Genomic DNA, 20,142 nt, shown 5'->3' with positions numbered 1-20,142 from the left:
TCCCTATTTATTGCTGAACAAAGTAGTTCCTCATTTAATCCTTAGGACCTCAATGAACTCACGAGTGGGTTTATGAATTCATGTCCCTACTAAAACGAGGCTCGAATTAATGGTGTGTCCGGCAATGGAGCTGTCAACCGGTGTCGGCCTTATTTAATTAGAAATTAACGATCTTGTAAGCATCGAGTAAACGTACATATTAAATCTTGCAGGCTTGATGGGTACGTCTGTTTTTTTTTTTTGTTTTTTTTTTTAACAAAATCCCTGTGAATCTCAACATAGATGTCTGCATCTCTAATTTGGTCCGTAGACTCGACGAGTGATCAACGGGATTTCGCCAGAATCCTGTAAATTCACCGCTGTTTCCTCTCTCCTCAACCGATCTTGTCTTCCCTTCTTCGTATCTTTTACTGGCCGACACCTGTTATTTCTACTCGTTCTCTGCCTCTCTCTCTCTCTCTCTCTCTCTGCTCATCAAAGAGCTGGTCTCAACCTCTGGCGGTGCTTGGCCTGAACCCATCAATCCAGTTCCCACGACAGGATGGGGGCCTAAATTTCTGAACTTTGGCGATCCCCTGTGCTAAAGATCATTTTTTTTTTTTTTTTATCTGGGTCCTCTTTCAATTTTCCTGAGCTCGTCTTGATTCTATGGAGATGGCCTATCGCTGCACCTGTTCCCGCTACCGAGCAGGCCCGGCGGCGACTTCTTGCAGCTTCTGCGGCGGCTCCCCGCCGTCGCTGGGGCGGCCGCACGGCTGGCCCGCCGTGGAGAGAGTGTTCGGACGGGCCTGGGGTTTCCGGCATGTGCTCCGGTTGGCTATCGCCGCGATGTTTGGCGCTTTCGTTGGGCTCTTCGCTCTGAGTAAGAAAAAAAAATGGTTTCTTTTCTTTAATTTAGTTGTCTGGTGAGTATGTATCATTTGAATTGGGTATTTAGTCGAGTTCCTTCGTGAGGGATTGTAGAATACGGTCCTGGTCTCGTCGTGGATGGTCTGTGTTGGAACGGAGTGAGGCAGGCTGGGTGTAGTGTTTGCTGGACTAAAGTACTGCTTGTTTACGAAGCGAAAAACTTTGCGTGATGCAGTTTTTGGTTCAAATTGAGCTCATGATGTCTTCTCTAGAGTTGTTCATCGCCGCAGCTTTGGGTTCTTTTTCTGAGGTACTTTGAATCTTTGATTACCATGCCCTTGATCGTCACGATGTTGCTAGAACTGAAACTGCTCGAGCTTTCCGCCTTTCAACTATTAGCACATCTCTGTCGGGAAAACTTTTAAGGGCCAGCATGTCCTCTGTGTCTCTCGAATGACTTCAACCCTGAATCTTGTGATAGGAAGGGGGTAAGGAAGAAAACTTTGATGATGGCTTGACATGCTTGTATTCCACTTTCAGGTGGAGCTTTCATGGGAGCAATTGCGGGTGCTTTAGCTGGTCGAGCATCTAATCGCGGTCTCATACGAGGAGCTATATTAGGAGCCATTGCTGGAGCAGTATTGTCATTGGAAGCTTTGGAAGCATCCCGTGCCTATTGGTATCAAGAGCAAACAGGTGTACGCGGCACATCGTCTATGGTTAGTTGATAAAATCAGCATCCTTATCAAATCTCTCTGGTCGTGCTTTGTAAATTTTCCCCAGTCATAGTTGGATTCCTATCCGTTTTTTTTTTTCTTGGGTTACATAGCCCGCATTCTTTGGTCACTAGCGTGCTGTTCTAGTCATCTTGGTACTTCATTATGTTTAACTTAGTACATTGGGAATATAATTGTGTGTCCAAAGAAAGATCAGCAGTCAATTAAGATGTGCAACAGTGATTATCTTCTCTTGAAGCTTAGCATGCATGCTGCAAAAACTGCTTTGTTTTTGAAAGATCATACTCTTCATGATGAACGTCTTTTTCCCTACTCTCTCTAGAGCTGAAAGATGCATTAATTAAGTCTTTTGGTAGGTAGCATTCTCTTGCATAACTAGTTAGATCAACTGCACTACCTTTTGAGTCCAGGCTGACTTCATAGAGGAGCTACTCCGTGGGAGGTTTGTAGAGGATCAGTTTGAACCAGCAATGTTAACTCCTTACCATTGGCAGGTCTTCCCTCTCTTTTCCACTGTGTAGCAAAAATTGCTGCATTTTATATGCATCTGAATAATCTCGACATATGGACACATGCCTACATAATCGAATGGCTTGTATTTTTTTTCTTTTTTATGTTTAAACTTTTCTAGCTGGGGTCAGTTGTACAAGTAAATTTCAGGTAAACCTTCCTAATAAATTTTAAAAATGATTCATCTTTGCAGGCAAAACCTCTCTTAAGTTGCAGCTGCATAGCAACAGTTATTAGGAACGATGGGCAGTAATTCTGATGTAATAATCATGGCTAAGTTATTGGAATATTTATTGAGATAATTAGGTTTATTGAGAACACTTCATAAGAAAACAACATACCGTTTGTTTGCCATCTCATAATGTTGGAAGAAAGGATTTGCAATAGTTGTTTCGCATTGTTAAGTGATTTTAGCATCTATTGTTTAGGCTATAAAAGTTGCAGTTAAGATTTTGCGACCTCGTTCCATCCTTAGATGAAAGCTCTTATGATAAAAGTGCCTTATTCCCACTGATGTTTGGGGAGCTTGGGGCTTAACTAATGCATATGGTGGAGATTAAATCCGCGAACTTGTTTTGTTGGAGTGAGCAGGTGGATGGTGATAGTAGGAGCTTCATTGAAATTCGTGATGTATATGATGAGTTAGTATTCAGAGGATTGTCACAAGATGCTCTGAAGAGACTGCCGTCTCAGGTCATCATGGAAGACATGAAGACAATGCAAAGCATTTGCTGTGCAATATGTTTGCAGGTTAGTTTCTCATATGATATATATGTTAAAGTTGATTATTGCTCGCATGGTCACTATTTAATGCGCAGTTATTGCTCGTGTCCTACCATAGAATATTGAAGTTGGAGAAACTGTAAGGAGCTTACCCCGTTGCCACCACATGTTTCACTTGACATGTGTTGACAAGTGGCTTGTTAGGTGTGGTTCATGCCCTGTTTGCAGACAGAATGTTAACTGTAAAGCTCCTCGCATCTCACAGAGGATGTAATTTGGATCGGATGACAAAACTTTAACACCTACCTGCTTAGTGTGCTTTAATCGAGGCACTTGTGGAGGCTTGAGGCCTTTGCTGTGGTAAAACTGGTGGTTTTCATGCAGCACTGCCCTTTGGTCCTGTGATGTGGCTGCTCCATCATGGCAGTTCTTGCATAATGGATCAAATGTCTATGGAAGATATTACATTTCTAGAGTAACATCTGTATATCCCTCTTCTCTTTGTAGAGACTAGAGAAGTCACAAGGACGTGTTCTGTAGGCTTCCTACTTTTGCAGGAGTTTTTTTCAAACTGCTTTGTAGATAGTAATACGTCAAGAATCTTTAGCTCTCTAGTTAGCCTGAGGAGATCAGTCGCAAAGCTGGAACCATATTTGTAATGAAAGTGTTATGCTTTAATGTTTGTTGCAATGGCTGGATTACATGGCAATTGTGCATTAAAAAAATCGGTATTATAGTGATGATCCTTGATATGATTAACGAGGGATTTTACTAGCTATGCCAATGTGTAGCTTCTCAGAATTTTGCAGAAGTATATAATGCTACTGTATTTTTGTGGTGTAGGGAACACTTAACTAAATTCAAGATACAGTTGCACAACATTATTATTCCATGCTTTGTTGGCAATTTGGCAACAGAATCAGTAACAAGGCCAGGAATACAACTATTCCCTCATAGAACTTTCATACCACAAATTCTGATAACGGAAGAGAAGAAATGAGACAGAGAAACTGAAATTCTTTTTAGTATGACGTTCAACAGGGGATACGCATTATCCCTATTGTCGTAATGAACCACAACAGAAGATATTATCTGGTGTTTGACTTGGCTTGAGCTACTTCTTGTCCACAGCAAGTCCAGCAATATGACTTATATTTGATTGATGAACTGATGTTACAAGCTGCACATTAGCTGCTAAATATCTGCTGTGTTCCTGCAAAATCAGTAAAGATCAATGTAAGGTATATTGCATTGAAATCCTGAGCTGCGCATGACCATAGCAGATTGAGATGGGGAAACCAAACAGATAGGAGATTGAAAACGTTCATTTAGTTATGTCAATGAAAGAAAGCGAATCCCAGGCAATCATATATGAAGTGCTTTCTCTCAGAAGATACCGATGTTAAACAGTCTCAGAGATCAATCATCATAAGAGTAGTGGGTAAATAGATGACATGGAATGTAGCATACACTAGCTAAAATGCTCAGGTTCCATAATCTGCTTTAGATCTCAAGAATGTCTATTCAGACGGCAACAGCTACAGGCCTCTTGCTGGTTTTGATCCCTCTAATAGCTGTAAGAGATTCATTTCAAGCGATCAGATTAGTCGAAGTAGATGAAGCAAAAAACGCAGGCAAATGGACACACAAAACTTAAGATTGAGGAAGAGGTCCGAGGTTTCCGACCTTCAGCATAATCTTTAGCTCCAAAGACAGCTGAACCAGCAACGATAGCATTAGCTCCTGCTTCAATAACCTAGCAGCCAAGAGAGCAGATATACTGAGTTTGCAAAATTTATTCAAGGGGAAACAAGAAAGAGGCAGCCTGTAAAATCATTCTCACATATAAGATGAAGAGACGCTCGGTTTGAGTTTAAGATACTATTCTACTAACCTGACTACTTTCCTTTATCAAACACTCCCTATCTAGGGAATCTTCTGTGATGGGTTTAAACTAATCACATTACAACTTTTGGTTATCCTTAAAATGTTTCAGGCAGTGGCCCTTGGCAGGGAGTATTCGAATGAAAACTCGATATAACACATTAGGAAAAGGATCGGAAGTTCAATAGGAGCACCTTATACGCATTTGATGGGCCAACACCACCATCTACTTCGATCCAGGGATTGACGCCCTGTTAGAGAGCACAGGTCAGTCCATCATCAACTTGGCAGCACATCCCAATTAAATGACAATCAGTAAATAATAGAGCTCGCAAAAAGAACTGTGACGGTGTGCAATACCTTCTCTAAGCAGAGTCTCCTCAAGTCGGAGATTTTCTTGACTTGGCTCTCAATAAAACTCTGCCCACCAAAGCCAGGGTTCACCGACATGATCAAGACTAGGTCAACGACTGTTTCACAGAGAGATGTGCCCCATCAAGTTAAGACATTTCAATCTTCCAGCAAGAGTTCAATGTTTCTGTCATTGTCATCCTCTTGAATGTGAACATACTAGAAAGTAATGTGTAGTCTCAAGGCACCATCGTGTACACATAAGTCCTTTGACGCAAAATTACCATATGAAACACGACCATTATATCTTCCAAATGAATCTGTCACATTGAATGATGCCTAAATTGTCGATTTGACTTTATGCAGCATCTCATATTATCCGGGGGTCTTTAGCAATCAACACTTTTAATAACTAGAATTTTCTTAATACCAGGCTTCTCATGTTGACTAGGCAACTTCTGTTTGGTTATCACAAAAGTGAAGAAAGAATCTGGACACGCATCAAAAACTGATAATCACGATCTCCCGAGACAAAGCAGCCATTCTGAATTTTCACCTCCAGATATCAAGGCAAAAGGAACCATAAAGAAAGAGAAAATGTAAACGGCGAACTCACCATCAAGGACAGGCTCCACAGCGCTTAATGGCGTGGCAGGGTTTAGAACAACTCCAGCTTTCGCGCCTAGACTTTTTGTCTGAATTATTAAAAACGGAGCTCAGAGAGGAGATTGAGGCTAGAGAGCGCCAAAGAATTTTATGGATACCATTTATGCAGATTACTCAAAGCGTGATTTTTCTTTTAATCAGTTCAATTTCCATCTGCACGACATGTGCTAAACATGATAAGATGAAGTTCTCACTTGATTGAGTGTGCGATGCAAATGTATGGTGGCTGATTGCTCACAATGGACACTGACTATGTCCGCTCCAGCCTTGATGAAATCTGGTACTCGCTGTTCAGGTTCCACGATCATCTGCAATGATGATCTTCTTAGCGTTCACTTCCTGTTCCCTTTTTCGTTTCAATTTTGGAAAAGTTCCCAAACACAATTAGGGAGGATACCAAATGCACATCTAGAGGAAGATCTGTCACGGGGCGCAAGGCATCTACTACAAGAGGTCCAATGGTGATATTCGGAACAAAACGACCATCCATGACATCGACATGGATCCAGTCACAGCCCGCCACATCCACTGCTTTTACCTAGACAATACACGGGTCCAAACAGCATCACATGAAGAGATTGAATCACACAATCTCAGTACGTCAAAGCAATTTCCTAGTCCTAAAAGATGTCAGAAAGATAACATTTTAGCCGCCAAAATAGGAAAATTTATCATGCTATCTTCACTCATATGCAGTGGTCTATTGCTATAACTCAGTAATGGAAGCGTCTGCCATAAGAACTCAAGATAAAAGGAGAACCTGTTCTCCTAGTTTAGCGAAATTTGCTGAGAGGATCGATGGAGAGACAATGATGTCGCTTTTCGAGAATTTATCTACTCGTGCAGTCGCCCTTACGACAGTTTTGATCCTTCTCCTACACACAACAGAAAGTGGCAAAAGACATCAGCCGAATGAAAAAGCATGAATGAAGCCCCCAAAAGCACACGACCTTTAAAACCTGAAACTCCAAGAACGTGGAAATCGCATACATATCTATGGGTCCATTTCAGCGACAATGTTAAATCAAATTCCAGAAAGAAAATGATAGTCGCGTTGGCACATAAACAACATCGACATAGGTGCCAATCTCTGTTACCATATTGCGAAATTGGTCAAAATCCCATACCCTTGGTTATCAGAAAGAAACAGAGCCAAAGCAATCGCAAATTATCATCAAAATTTTACCGGAATGTGAAGAAAGTTAGCGTAATTTTGAGGTTTCGGCTTGAAAAGAACGAGTCTTGAACAGTCCTTAGAAAGCTAAAGCCAAGAATAGATCCACTAGGCAAATTATACAAGGATCTTGATTCTTGATTCTGCCTAGAAAGGATGAATCTTTTATATTCTGATGGTTGAGACTCGAGAGAACAGCACGGTACCTTGTGAAGGTGAGTGAACTGGGCTGATAAAGAGATGGACTTTGAAGCTTAAGGCCCCCACCATTGACGCTGGTCCGAGCCTGAACCGTCGTCGAAGAACACAGCGAAGAAGATGACATTGACATCTCTCTCTCTCTCTCTCTCTCTCTGTAGATGGTCCACGAATTAAATGCTTCAACGGTCGGGTCGTTGGAGAAAGTTTCGACCTCTCTCTCTCTCTCTCTCTCTCTCCCGCTTCTGCACCGATCATTCAGGGGGAAGGGAAGAGAAGTGGCAGAAGAAAGTAAAAAACACGTCCAAAGGAATTTTGCGAAGATCTTATGTCCTCGACACGTGTCAAAATGATTGGTGGTCGTTTGCTTTATCTGAACCGGTTGGCCTAGGCGGTCTTGCTGACTTCGGAAGTCAATTTCTTGCCCATGAAAAGGTTCTTGGATCTTCGGAATATCCAACAAAAATAGTATTTTGTTCTGCACACCATTGTCAATATTATTATTATTATTATTATTATTACTACTACTGCTACACAAGCGCAACAGGCCTTCTGAATTATCGTAAAAGACAATATGAGACCTTGTACTTTAAAAGTGTAAGCTTTGAGCCGTTTTATCCTCAATTCAAGTGCATTTCAACTTTGGCTACTACCTTTTATATACATGTCAATGGTCGCTTCTGCACAAAATTCATAAATCACATAAAAAAGACTCGAGTTACTTTAAAATCTCACTTATCAATCTACCCCATGTTACTCTTGTGGGACAAAAATGTAGACCCAACAATTTCCATTGGAAGCCTCTCGCCTTGATTTTCTTGATTTATACAGTTAACCATCTTCTAAGAGTAACAGTCCTCCCAAAGAGCTATCAAAGTGATATCCAAGGTGAGATCTTGTATTTTTTAGGTGTAAGCTCTCAACCGATTTTTCATTCGATCAATATAACATTTTAGCTTTTGTTATTACCTTATAAATACATGTCAGTAGTTACACTTATACTCACTGTAGTGCACAATATTTGCAAATTATAGAGAAAAGGCACAAGATACTTTGCAATCCCATTTGTCAATCTATCTACCTATACTACTCTAGTCGTCGAGAACGAAGATGTAGATCCAACAACTCCCATCGCCCCGAGTCTTGATCTTCTTGATTTTGTGCAATTAATTTACTCCCCTTATTTACTATTGATAGACGAAGGCATTGACCCTTATGGTTGGCGTGAGAAGGTTGCTGACTCATAATCAAAAATATAAATGTCGGAAAGCAAAGACCATACACAACAGTCGATATATTTATAGCATTTACTCTGTTTGCTGCGTCACAACCTAACGATGAAACGATAGAAAAGTCATGGGATGGCGTAATTCCAGAAATGAGGCTTGACGTGCCGATTCAACTACTCCATCTCATCTTTAATCAAAAGACAAAAAGACTCTCAGTCAACCTCTGCTCAATACAAACCAAACCTTATTAAAAACACGATCTTTAAAGGACTAGCGTTGACTCGAGCTCCGACGGAGGAGCCGATCTGATCCTTGTCGGCTAAGCGTCCTTCTTGCTTGGTGCCTTGCTCTGCCACTGCTTCATCTCGGCCTCTATCTTCAGCTCCACGCTTCGGTTGAACCCCGGATACGGCTCGTACCCACAGATCGTCTGCAGAACCTGCAAGTCGAATTTTCGTAGAACACCCTCTGAGAGCTGTGAACTTAAGGAGATCGATGGTTGCGTTCAAAGAAGAAGAGCGAGAGAAACTTGCCTCGAGCAGGACGAAGTAAGGAGCCATCACGAATGCTTGCGCCATGTTGCTCGAGGGGGCCCGTTTCTGCAGACCGATTCGATGAGACGTCCGTGATTTTGCAGACGATGAATAGGAAGGGAGATACTGCTAAGTATACCGACTCACCTCAAACACTCCGTGGCCTATGGACTGACCGGCCCAGCATATCACTTGGGATGCCAGAAAGAACTGCACTCAAGATGGAGTTTTCCCTGAGTATTGACCACAAGGTATCGAGCAAGCAAGCAAGCAGAGCAAGGAGGAGAAAAAAAGAAGAGTCACGGACCTTCCATGCCAGAGAGAAGCCGAGCTGCTGCGCGAGCAGGCTGGCTCCGACCCAAAAGGCGAAGCAGAGCAGAGCGGCCAGAGACCCGGCTTTCCAGTCCAGGCACACGTAGGTGACGGCGTAGATGAGGGCGAGGAGGAAGCCGAAGTTGAGGACCAGGCCGTGGCTGGTCAACAAGTTCTCGGGGAGGAGGCTGAGGAAGAGGCTGAAGATGGGAGGGGTGAAGTAAAAGAGGACGAGGAAGGAGAAGAAGAGCGGCCACACGAAGAGGGTGTGCATCAGGACGTTCACCCGGTGGCGGTGGTACGCCCCGTAGAACGAGTAGTGCTTCTCGAGATCGATCATGCCCTTGATCCCCATGGAAGCAACCCTCTTCTTCTCTGTTTCTTCTTCTTCTTCTTCTTCTTCTTCTCGTTCTACCGTCTTTTGGAGGAGAGATTGATGATCGCGGGTGCGTGAAAGTTGGTGATAAAAAGAAGGGGAGAAAGTGCGGGCGTGCGTGGGCGTATGCGCCGCGTTAGAAAGCGAAAGGGGAAGGCAGAGGACAGGCGGTGGACTGCATGCAAAACCAGAGACCAAAGCAACCGCAGATTCGAAGATGAAAAAGCTTTGCCGAGGCTGGCCGCTTTTTATAGGGACCATCTACTGGTCGCTTTAGAAATTCTTTAACAGCCTCCGTCCACGGCTCAGATCATCACCAAATTTTTAGAAATTTATTAACAGCCTCCTTCCACGGCTCAGATCATGACCAAATTTTTAGAAATTTTTTAACAGCCTCCTTCCATGGCTATAATATCCTAGGCGCCTATTTATAGAGAGGTTGACATCTAGAAGATAACCAAATAATTGAAATCGAATACCAAAATTAATGAAAAGATATTGATAAAAGGAAAAATTATCAAAACACAACTAGAAAATTTATAAAACGAATATGAAATTTATGACATCTCGAAAATCAAAAAGAAACGCGTAAACCAAATATTACAATCCATTTGTAATTTTGAAAATTGCTCAATCCTCTTTGACTTGTGGGATCGGCTTCAATATTTCATAAAGGCATTTAAATGCTGTTCTACATCAGATCACGAAAAGGAAACCGTATTGGAATTTTTCGCTTTTTCTAGTCCCGCACGTTCTTGATATTAGATTGGTTTATTCTAATAAACTCAGTAAATGGCTGTCGCTGTTTATGTACATCTCCTCCTTTCGTTCACGCTGGACTGTCGATCTGGAGTTAGCTGTAAGATCTGCTCCGTCCGTGCAAGGCCCGCTTTCTTTCCATGCACCTGCTTCCGTCAAATCAAGTACCGTTAGCCATAAGTGTGGTCAAAGGGTCAAACCTGCGACCTGTGTTCGGATTGGCTATTTATTTATGGGAAAAATGCGTGGTGAGAGTTTTGAATAATGGTCGGCACCCGGGAATGGTACGACCTGCACGTTGATTATTCCAACTACTTCTAGTTTCTTCTCGCTTAAGCTTACATCACGAGCTTCATCGTTTTCTCCCACTTTAGCTGCGTAGACTTGGACTTCGGGGTCAATGATTATACCCTAGAGAATGGTGATAAACGAAGCAAAGCATCATTTTCTTGACTGAGTAAAACTCGGGCTATTTACAGTCAATGTTGCCCTCTTGCTCTTCCAAATTTCGAAGACCCTGCTGCGAAAATTACTGTTTATCCCTTAAAGAAATGATTTTTGCAGTACCCCTTTTTTTTCCATTGGGAAGGCGAATCAACGTGGTCAGGTGACGTGGGTTTGCGCTCCCCACTACGTGGTCGTCGCGGTGGGCAACGCAGCTTCAGACATCATGCAGGACAATTTGGCGACTGGCGTCATGCCTTGGACGAAGCAAAATTCAAATCTGGACTTGGTGCGGTTGATTTGCTCCCCGCAAAGTTGCGTAATAAAGCAGTGTGAACGGGAATAGAGTAGAGCTGCACAACCAGATGGAAGAATATTGCAGGAAATGAGCTGGCCAAGAACCTTCCAACAAGGTTACCCCAAAAAATAATGGATTTAAAAATAAAAAAGTAAAATTATCTGGTGCTTGATCTTTGTCTTTTGGTTTTTACCCCCTTCTCTTTATATTCTGTGTTATACCCAGCAGCCACCTGCTACCAACATCTTTGTTTAATTTGATGTTGTTGACCCCAAGAACATCCAACTGTATTTATCATCTTTTGTGAGGGGCACATCGCCCATAGAAATGCAAGAAATCGACTCGTAATAAGAAACTGTTTAGTGCGCATGTGGAAGTTACCAAAGATGTTCTCAATGTTGCATACAAGTTCACCATTTTGTGAAGTTTTTTAAGTGGTCTTAAGGCAGAGACAGAGAGAGACACAAGATTTCAATTGTCTGAAGACATAAGATTCTGTGGAACAGCACACCTTCATATGCTGTGCAATTTCATTGTCGGAGCTCATGTAGAAAGAGGTCACGAAACGAGAAGGAGAAAATAGAGCAGAAAGCAAAGGAGTTTGAAATTGCTTGAACTAATTAGACTAATATTCCAAGAAGTTGTCCGGTGGACCTCATCCCCGAAGACTTGACTTAACCATCATTTTCCCTTCTGTCGATCGCAATTGTCAAATCCACTCTAGTCCCTCGATAGGACTAACGCGTAAATTATGCCGAGTGCAATAACTTCTTCTCTTTGAAGAGTCAAATGTATTGGTTTGGAAAATTCAAGCGACAAGGACTGCACGTCTTTGGCTAAGAAAGTCACTCAGGTCAAATGTGGGCTTCGTCTTTTCAGGATTCAGCAATAAAACTTAAGCCAATTCACTAATCAAGAAATAGAAATTTACCTAGGAATAAGATGTAAATTGGCACATTTTCCTTTTGATCTTGTTGTCACCTGACCTGCTAGGCTCTGAAACTTCAAGTTTGTAATATTTACATATATGCATTTCAGCGTGAATTTGAAGATAAAAGGGAAAATGAAAAGGACAAAAAGGGGATGAGATGGCCCATGCAGGTCTCGAACCTGCGACCTTCGCGTTATTAGCACGACGCTCTAACCAACTGAGCTAATAGGCCTTGATGCCTCAATCCACTGGGAAAATTTATTTGATGGATAAAACAGATATATATATCCGTTACGACTGTGCTGTTTTGGAGGGTGGACGCAAATGGTCTCCTTATCCATTTTTCTCCAGGACATCATAAGGTGCCAGGCTTGAGATAAGGGGCCATAGAAACGATACGATTTTCACTCTTCTGGATTCAAGAAAATGGCGGATGCAATAAGGAGCTTCACCATCGCCAATCCAACGTGCGTTCACGGTCACATCCCGAAGAGAAGATTGGACATGAACCCATCTTCAAGACTGGTACGTTGTTTACCTTTTGATATCTGGAAGTTACATGCCAAAGTTGTCGGATATTTTCTGTGTTTCCAGTTTCGCAGTGATTGAGCCAGGAACTAAAGTTAGCGACCATGGTGAGACTGGCCATCTGGGCGACCAGGATTTAGGAGATTTCTTCATTGTTCTGACGTAGTTGTGGGTCTTGAATTTGAAGCTTGAAATGAGGAGGAGCAAAAGGGCCTCTCTTTGTAAAGTGAATGCCTTCCCAGATTGGACTCTGATGGCAGTTCTAGTCGAGCAGGTTGAAGGCCAGAGGGAATTCATTACCAACAAGTCAATATGGCACCTTAGTGATAAAGCCCTGAAGAGTGTTTGTGAGTGTTTCTAGGTCATTCAAGTTCAAGTTCGACTCATCTGTATCTTATGTCATTGTTTACTTCTACATACCTTCCTATTTGCCGTTGATTTTGTAGATACTTTCTACATCATGTTCACTTGTTGGGGATGCTTGTTCTTTGGCTCCACAAAAGTAAGATACTCTATAAGTAGAACTTCTCTTTTTCGCTTTTCTGATGCTGTGAGTTTGGACATACACGTCTGACGTCCTGAGAGAATTCTTTAGGATCCATACTATGATTCGGAAGAATACAGGAAAGATGGAGGAGATGGTACTGGTCACTGGGTTTATGAAAAGGTGCGCTACTCTTAAACCACTGATCTTGATTGATCACCTTTTTTTCTCGTTTTTGCTAGCTCAACACTTGCCTACTTCATACGGTGACAGAAAAGGTTCCTCCTTGTCTTCCAATGTTCCACATCTGAGAACAAGTGGGAAGCTGAAAAATGAACTTTACATTAGACATGCTTAGAGTGATCAAGAGAAGGCCATTATATCTGCAGTTCACAAGGGTGATAGCATCAGATCATGAGTGCAAAGGACTTATAGCAATTGAAGAGTTAATTATCATCTTTGGTGAAAGGCTACTCCAGATTAGAACAATCTTTACCTAGACTAGAACAGCATTGGTTTCTCTTGCATTACTTGCCAGCCGAGTAATGACCAATTAGTGAAGGAGCTTGCATTTCCAGTATGGTAAAGTGTAAGTAAGAGAGAATCGGCCTCTCTTTTTTCCTGGATTTTATTGCTGCAATTGCAGTAAGATTGGTCATCTTCAATCTGAGATTTGGTATTAAATTACCGCATGTTCGGATCTAGACAAGTTCATTGTCCCCTTCATTTGAGGAGCAGAATGAAATATTTTTGCTCACTGAATTCTGTACTATGCAGCAAGAAGACATTGAAGAATCAGCCAGAGCAGAGCTATGGCGCGAGGAGCTGATCGAGGAGATTGAACAAAAAGTAGGAGGACTTCGAGAGCTGGAAGAAGCTGGAAGAAAATAGGCGTTGTAATCTGAGTTTCCCAGCATGACATACTCCAAATCCAGTTATAGCGATTCCTATTAAATTCACACCTTGCAGATATCATTGTATATATTGTTCAATCTTTGGATGATCAATGAGTATACTACAAAGATCATGATCAGCAGCACGATAACAGATTAAAAAAACGCGATATGGGGACGGAGGAAGATGTGAGATGGAATAATATGCACATCTACAAGCAACCATCTGGCAACAATTAAACTAGCGACATTGATAAGAAAGTTCAATTCTCTAAAAGCCTGGACAGAAGTTCTAATTTCTTGAGTTTCGAGGAAGGGCAGAGCTTTAACTTGAGGCTCGGAGACTGACTGTAAACTAAGCTTCGGCAATCACATCTGATGAACAATTGAAGTTTCACTGAAATTCAATTGCACGGTGCTACTTGACTCCTCTGGTACTGTCACTTCACACACTGGCAGATTATCACATTCACAGTAACAGTATTGGATGTGATTTTCTATTATTCACAACAGCATAACTAATCTCAAAAGTTTTAAACTTGGGCAGAATGAAGAAATCTATGGTGGTCCAGCATATGATCAAGAAGATTGCACCATACAGAATAATCATACAACTAGGCTTCATTGACACCACCGTGATTTTGACTCACTTGCGAAGGTGCTGAGCAGAGGGTTGTTGATGGGCTTCTTCTGGTAGGACTAGTTTCCTTTCTCCTTTTATCCACTTTTAAAGCAAATGTGAGCATGAGCGTGGTGACTCATTGAAAACCATTCAGTTGCGAAAGGTAAATGACCAGGCTCGGGGAAGTACTCATTGAAGACTATATGCTTTATTGCTTAAGTCTCTGGTTTCAAAGAGATGATCCTTTGTCCATCCAGGACTAATTTTCTCTGGCGAGTGATACTTTCAACATCGGTATGCATATATAGATTGCTGAGGAAGCAAAGTATTAACCATTGATAGAGAATGAAAGAGTCCATATTAGCTTTTATTTTTCTGTCCACGCCTACTTGGTGCCTCTCTTTGCGGTCGGTTTCCAATTGTACCAGATCGAGTCGGATTCTTTTTCAGAATTAACAAGAATACACAAAAAAATTTGAAGATTGAAAATATTGAAAGAAAAATGTTGATGAAAAAGAAGAAAGTTCATTAATTTTAGCTGAGAATCAGCCAATCTGGTCCGATGTCATACGCAGAAATAGATCATTGTCAGTATGTGATAAATGTAATGTGGAGACTGAAGATCGCAGGGACAAGAAAACAATCCTGTATGGACTTCTCCGAGTTAAAAGTCTCAAAGGATCAGCTTGTTTATGAATTGTAACTCAATGATTTACAGATCAAGAAATTCAAAGACACAAAGGCGAAGTACGGGCCTGAGCGATGTAGCATCGGTCTGGCAAAAGGTATCCATGATTCTGAACTCGTGAAACTAGCCGGGTGCGGCAAGATACCAAGAGATCTGCGGTGGGCCGTTACGGCGGGAAACATGGTCATGACTAGCTTAGAGAAGAGTGGATCTTAGGAGACCGCAGTCACCAGAATGGGAACTGAAGACAAGAGTCCCTTGATAATAGTTTGAAGGATGCTTCTCAAATTGAAGTGTTGCTGTGCGATGAGCAGCCCAAGATTGAAAATATCTTTATCATCATCTGGTCTTTCCCGTGAGCAGGGTTTGTGTTCTTTTTGTCATTGAGTCCTGCTTGGTTGTTGTTTGTTAGTTCCAAACTTCCAATCTCTGGATTTGGTATTTTTTGTTTATCTTGATAAGGATGAGATTCAGATCGAGAATCGATTATGACCTGATCCATGATTTGGAGGAGAAACCATTTACTTTTGTCACATTGTGGCACAAGAGAGTGATTATTGTGTTGTTTAAGATCAGCCGCTTCCATCTATGCAATACTTTGAATGAAATTCTTGATTAATCCCTCGATTGGAAGGCTTCAATTTTTCCGGGTCGACACCTGTTTCGGTGACAGATGTTAGACCGAGAAGCTAAATCGTGTTTAGTAGATGTCAATCGTTCCAGCTCATGCAGGCTATGGCATCGACGGGATTGGAATGGTTCTTGAACTTGGATCTTTTCTGGTTTTTTACATCTATTGGTTTAATCTAAAGCTGCGCATGGCAACGCTCGTTGGCTGAGGAAAAGTTTTTTTTCAAAAATAGTTCTTTTCTATTTCTATTTCGGGGAACAATTTCTGAGTAAAATAAGGTATTTGGTAACTATACAAAATTTCTATTATAGAAATAGAAAAGAATAGAAATGTGTTTGGTACGAAAACGTTTCATTTTGTATTTATTTGTTTTTATTCTTGCTCGGGGATCGCCAACTGGCGGCCGCCGCCCGCCGCACACCTGTCGTTGGCGCTGCTTTGCCGCCACATGACCGCCGCCTACCGTCGTCACCCCAGGCCGCTTCTTTGCCTGACCCATCGGCCGTCGCGGTGTCGGCCCCGCCGCCGACGGACGGGCTGCGGCGACGGCGGCGACGACGACCAACGGAGGTGGCGAAGGCCATAGGCCGGTGGCCAGCCGGTGGCCATAGAGGCCAACGGTGACAGTGGCAACGATCGGCGATGGTTGGCGGCGGCGGCGGCGTAGCGGTCGGCGGTGGCTTCGGGCAGTTGGAGGTGGCCGCGGCAAGAGAGAGAAACAAAAGAAAAATAAAAAATAAAATTGTCTTATTTCTAGAAATTATTCACGGGAACAAGAAGTAACTTTTTTTCTTTTTTATTTCTCGCTTCTACTCCAAATCTATTCATGAATTAACTTTTTATTCGAGGAACAAAAAAATAACTTGGCATTACCAAATGATTTTTTGTTTTTTTTTTTTAAGAAATAAAAGAATAGAAATCCGGAGGAATATAAACCTTCTCATGCACTGCCTTATACTTTAAAAAAGACAGTTCGTACATTGGGCAGATTGGCAATCAAAGTGGCGGTTGAGGCCGAAAAGCTTCTCTTTCGGGGTCATCAATTTGTCTTAAAGCAAAGCTCATTTCCACTCAAATAAATATAGGCGGGAGGTTCCACGTCGGTCCAGGTTTCGATTATTGGAACCTGTAATATAAAACCTACCTTATTGAAACTGATTTTTTAGTTTTTGAAATCTGAAACTTTTGGAAAAGATTACTTCGAATTGGATAAAACAATCAACTCGAACTTAAAAAAGTGATATCACTTTTTAAAGAAATTATTTATCCCACAACGTTGCTAATAGTTACTGAAAAATTTCCTCTTGGATACGAAAAAATTAAAAAAGTCTCAATTGAAAATATTGAATAGCAATTTTAGTTTTTCTTAAGGGTCTCTCAAGAGAAACAATTGGAAATAATTATTATATATATTTTCAAAAAAAACGAAAAAATAAAAGAAAATTATAAATGAACAGACACATTCAGTATTTAATAGCAAAAATAATGAGTTATATTCAAACAGACACAACCTTCCAAAGATTCAAAAGTCATGTGTAAACTGGTAGTGGTACAACCTCCGAGATAATCGTTGGAGGAAATAATAAAATTCAAAATAAATAAATAAAAATAAAAAATAACCGTAATTTCTCTATGAACAATCACGTTATTTCAATAGGACGTTATGATTAATTTTTTATAAGAACAAATTCAAAATTTAATAAATAAAAATAATGAAAATCTCACCACATGCATATTCACATCCTTTCAATGAGACAAGGCATCTCTTAATTTGTTTTACAAACAAACCATCAACAAAACTTACTCTACGTATTTTGAAACCTACCTTATCGATTAGTTGCTAGGTTTTTATTTTGGTCTAGGTTGGTTCCAGGATTTATCTAGGAGCTAGCTAATTTCTTTTCTTATGCTTCATTTCTTTCTTCATTCTTTTTGTTTCATTTTTAGTTAAGCAAAATAAAATTGAATGTGAGAAAAAAAAATCCCCATTTGTCAAGAGTAACAATCCATAAAAAAATGAATGCATAAGATAAAATAAACAATAAAAAATTTAAAACACATAATCGTGATTCATCGATTTCCAATCTAATTCTTTGGTTCTTGTTCCCTGTTCGGTTCTCACCTAAGGAATGAGAAAACCAGGAATTAAACCACCCAGTATTATTTTTCACTTCTTTTTATTTGGGAATCGGATCGATAACCGTGAAAACCTAAAATTGGACCAGTTTTGTTCCTATGACCGATTTCTAGTTGTACCTTCAACTCACGCTCATCCCTACTCATAATACCAAGAGACTTGTTTTACAACCTCTAGTTCCATCCCACCCTAGATGATAAATATAATTTCCTATGTTCGTGGTATAAAAGTTATTTTTCATAAATAACAAACTTCTTACACTAATTAAATTCAAATAATAATTGGATATAGATAATATTTTAATATGATATAAAAATTTCAAAAAAATAAAAATAGCAATAGTTTTCATTTTTATTCATTTTTATTTATATTTTGAATTTCTTTCTCATCAATAATACATAATCTATATATATTTATTATTTATAATTTGTTACATATTTTAGGTATATAAGTATAGTTTATTACTTGATAATTTTTTTACTAAAGAAAGATGAAATGTGAAAAAAAAAATAGAGTGGGAAAAATAATTAAAAAATATCTAAATAGAAATGAAGTAAAAGAAATCATATTTCAAATGAACAAATACAAATTTGAAAAAGGATTTTTTTTTTTTTTTTTTTTTGGTTCTCAAAAGATGAGGACAATGAGATATATATATTGAAAAAAAACCGTACACTCTATTAATATTTTTCCTTTGTAATTCTTTAATTCACGTCGAAATTCCATGAAAACAACTAAAGAGACAAAATTAATTTTCCTGCGTAACTCTAGTTTACATCAAAAGTTTACAAAAGAGACGAAAGAGTCGAAATACTATTGTTAAAATATATTGCGAGTTTGAATCAACAAATAAAATAAACCTAAGGTAAAATTTTATTTTGCGGACGTCTGAAATCGAGTGATACATAAAGGGCCCGTTTCGTTCGGCTTTGGAAAAATGCTTTTAGGAAAATGCAAATACCTTTGAGATAAAGGGGTTTTTTGAAATGCTAGACTGTTTGGTAAATTATAACTGAAAAGTGCTTTAGGAAAATATAAGATTGTTTGGTAAACATATATTTGAAAAGCCATTTAGTATGACCAAATTAAGTTTTTTAGTTTTAGTATTTTTAAAATTGTAAAAAGAAACAATGACTATATAACTTTTTACATTTTCATATTGAGAGTAATGTAAAAGATATATATTAGTAAATTTATTTAAAAATTATATTAAAAGAATTTGATTATAGATTAGATGCAAAGCTCAACTTTTGGCCTAGGATTCTTTTAGGTTTGTTTTCAACTTTGAATAATTTTTTTTTAATTATTGTAGTATTAATCATCTTCGTTAATTAATGATCATTCTAGTGTATTGATAAAAAGTTAGGCTATTGATTGTCAAAAGATAAAAATGACAACAACAAAAAAAGTGAACCCAACATTTGCAAAGGGTTTTTATTATTTTTAAAAAAAATAAAAATAAAATCCGATGAAACTCCGTCGCCAATCAACAGCAGTTGGGGGTGTGGGGAAGATGATCAGTTTAAAAAAAAAAAAGAAGTCAACGGATGAATAGTAGAGGTGGACTTGCATTTCCGAAATCTTTGAAAGCCCAAAGCACATCCCCACCTGCTTTGGGCTTTCAGCCTTTTAAATGTCAACATTTGGTCAACGATACCTTCAAGTGCTGAACCAAACACCTAAATTTTTTCTCAATGGACTTTCGGGGCTGAAAGCCCCTTAAGAATACTGAACCAAACGGGGCCAAGAAATAAAATTAAAGAAAGGGGCAAACATAAAGATATTGCAAACATAAAGATATTTCCCACCACCCGCCGCGGTGGCTCCGTTGGGTAGGAGCCATGGTTTCGTTTTTGATATTGCCCATTCCATGCGCTTGATAGGTGAATCCAGTGCTAAGAAGATTTCCTCTCATCATGTCTACAGAACTAGAAATCCTCGAAGCACCAGTGTCCCTTACACCTTCGTCTTCATCCTCAGCACCTCCTGAGTTCCGCGTTTCTAATGCTTCAAAGATAGATTACCTTTATGAAGTCTCTCTTACTGATGAGACTAAGATTTCTGAAACTCAGCTCCCCCTCATGAACCCTTACTCCGCTTTTGCGAAGCCAACCTCATCATTTTCACCTATCCGCTCCATCCGTCAGCTTATTCACCAAACTCCAAAGCAAGTAAAAGAGTACGT

At 40.0% G+C, this 20,142-nt stretch overlaps 4 protein-coding genes and 1 non-coding gene across 7 annotated transcripts; 2 read left to right on the top strand and 3 right to left on the bottom strand.

Annotated features, from left to right (window-relative positions):
* Positions 1-251: 251 nt before the first annotated feature.
* LOC104425986 (NEP1-interacting protein-like 2) lies at positions 252-3,793 on the top strand. Of its 3 annotated transcripts, none has more exons than XM_010038880.3 (5): positions 252-862; positions 1,390-1,568; positions 1,997-2,080; positions 2,688-2,846; positions 3,663-3,793. In XM_010038880.3, the coding sequence occupies exons 1-5, from the start codon at positions 649-651 to the stop codon at positions 3,675-3,677; spliced, it is 651 nt and encodes a 216-aa protein (XP_010037182.2). In that variant the 5' UTR covers positions 252-648; the 3' UTR covers positions 3,678-3,793. The 3 variants fall into 3 exon arrangements, with proteins under 3 accessions (XP_010037182.2, XP_010037181.2, XP_010037180.2); XM_010038878.3 differs by lacking the exon at positions 3,663-3,793 and adding an exon at positions 2,938-3,597 and having other exon boundaries at positions 265-862; XM_010038879.3 differs by lacking the exons at positions 1,997-2,080; positions 3,663-3,793 and adding an exon at positions 2,938-3,597 and having other exon boundaries at positions 263-862.
* On the bottom strand, positions 3,686-7,335 carry LOC104425987 (ribulose-phosphate 3-epimerase, chloroplastic). Its single transcript, XM_039316855.1, has 11 exons — positions 7,307-7,335; positions 7,101-7,247; positions 6,481-6,595; positions 6,118-6,258; positions 5,915-6,028; positions 5,671-5,749; positions 5,064-5,173; positions 4,898-4,954; positions 4,506-4,575; positions 4,290-4,393; positions 3,686-4,032 (listed from the first exon to the last, which is right to left on the bottom strand). Exons 2-10 carry the CDS (start codon positions 7,223-7,225, stop codon positions 4,344-4,346), a joined length of 861 nt encoding a protein of 286 aa, XP_039172789.1. The 5' UTR covers positions 7,226-7,247; positions 7,307-7,335; the 3' UTR covers positions 3,686-4,032; positions 4,290-4,343.
* A 1,017-nt stretch (positions 7,336-8,352) lies between these two features.
* Positions 8,353-9,768, bottom strand: LOC104425985 (2-hydroxy-palmitic acid dioxygenase mpo1). The gene is made up of 4 exons (XM_010038877.3): positions 9,162-9,768; positions 9,002-9,064; positions 8,855-8,920; positions 8,353-8,760 (listed from the first exon to the last, which is right to left on the bottom strand). The coding sequence occupies exons 1-4, from the start codon at positions 9,519-9,521 to the stop codon at positions 8,641-8,643; spliced, it is 609 nt and encodes a 202-aa protein (XP_010037179.1). The 5' UTR covers positions 9,522-9,768; the 3' UTR covers positions 8,353-8,640.
* A 2,364-nt stretch (positions 9,769-12,132) lies between these two features.
* TRNAI-AAU lies at positions 12,133-12,206 on the bottom strand. Its single transcript has one exon. It is a non-coding gene; the product is annotated as a tRNA-Ile (tRNA).
* An 80-nt stretch (positions 12,207-12,286) lies between these two features.
* LOC104425984 (photosynthetic NDH subunit of subcomplex B 4, chloroplastic) lies at positions 12,287-14,019 on the top strand. Its single transcript, XM_010038876.3, has 5 exons — positions 12,287-12,499; positions 12,690-12,849; positions 12,949-13,004; positions 13,098-13,169; positions 13,764-14,019. The coding sequence occupies exons 1-5, from the start codon at positions 12,401-12,403 to the stop codon at positions 13,875-13,877; spliced, it is 501 nt and encodes a 166-aa protein (XP_010037178.2). The 5' UTR covers positions 12,287-12,400; the 3' UTR covers positions 13,878-14,019.
* Positions 14,020-20,142: the final 6,123 nt, after the last annotated feature.

The sequence above is a fragment of the Eucalyptus grandis genome, chromosome 7 (genome assembly GCF_016545825.1).
Source record: "Eucalyptus grandis isolate ANBG69807.140 chromosome 7, ASM1654582v1, whole genome shotgun sequence".
In the NCBI taxonomy this organism is placed as follows: Eukaryota; Viridiplantae; Streptophyta; class Magnoliopsida; order Myrtales; family Myrtaceae; genus Eucalyptus; species Eucalyptus grandis.
The sequence above is the reverse complement of the archived record's forward strand: the minus strand, read 5'-3'. Positions and strand labels throughout refer to the sequence as shown.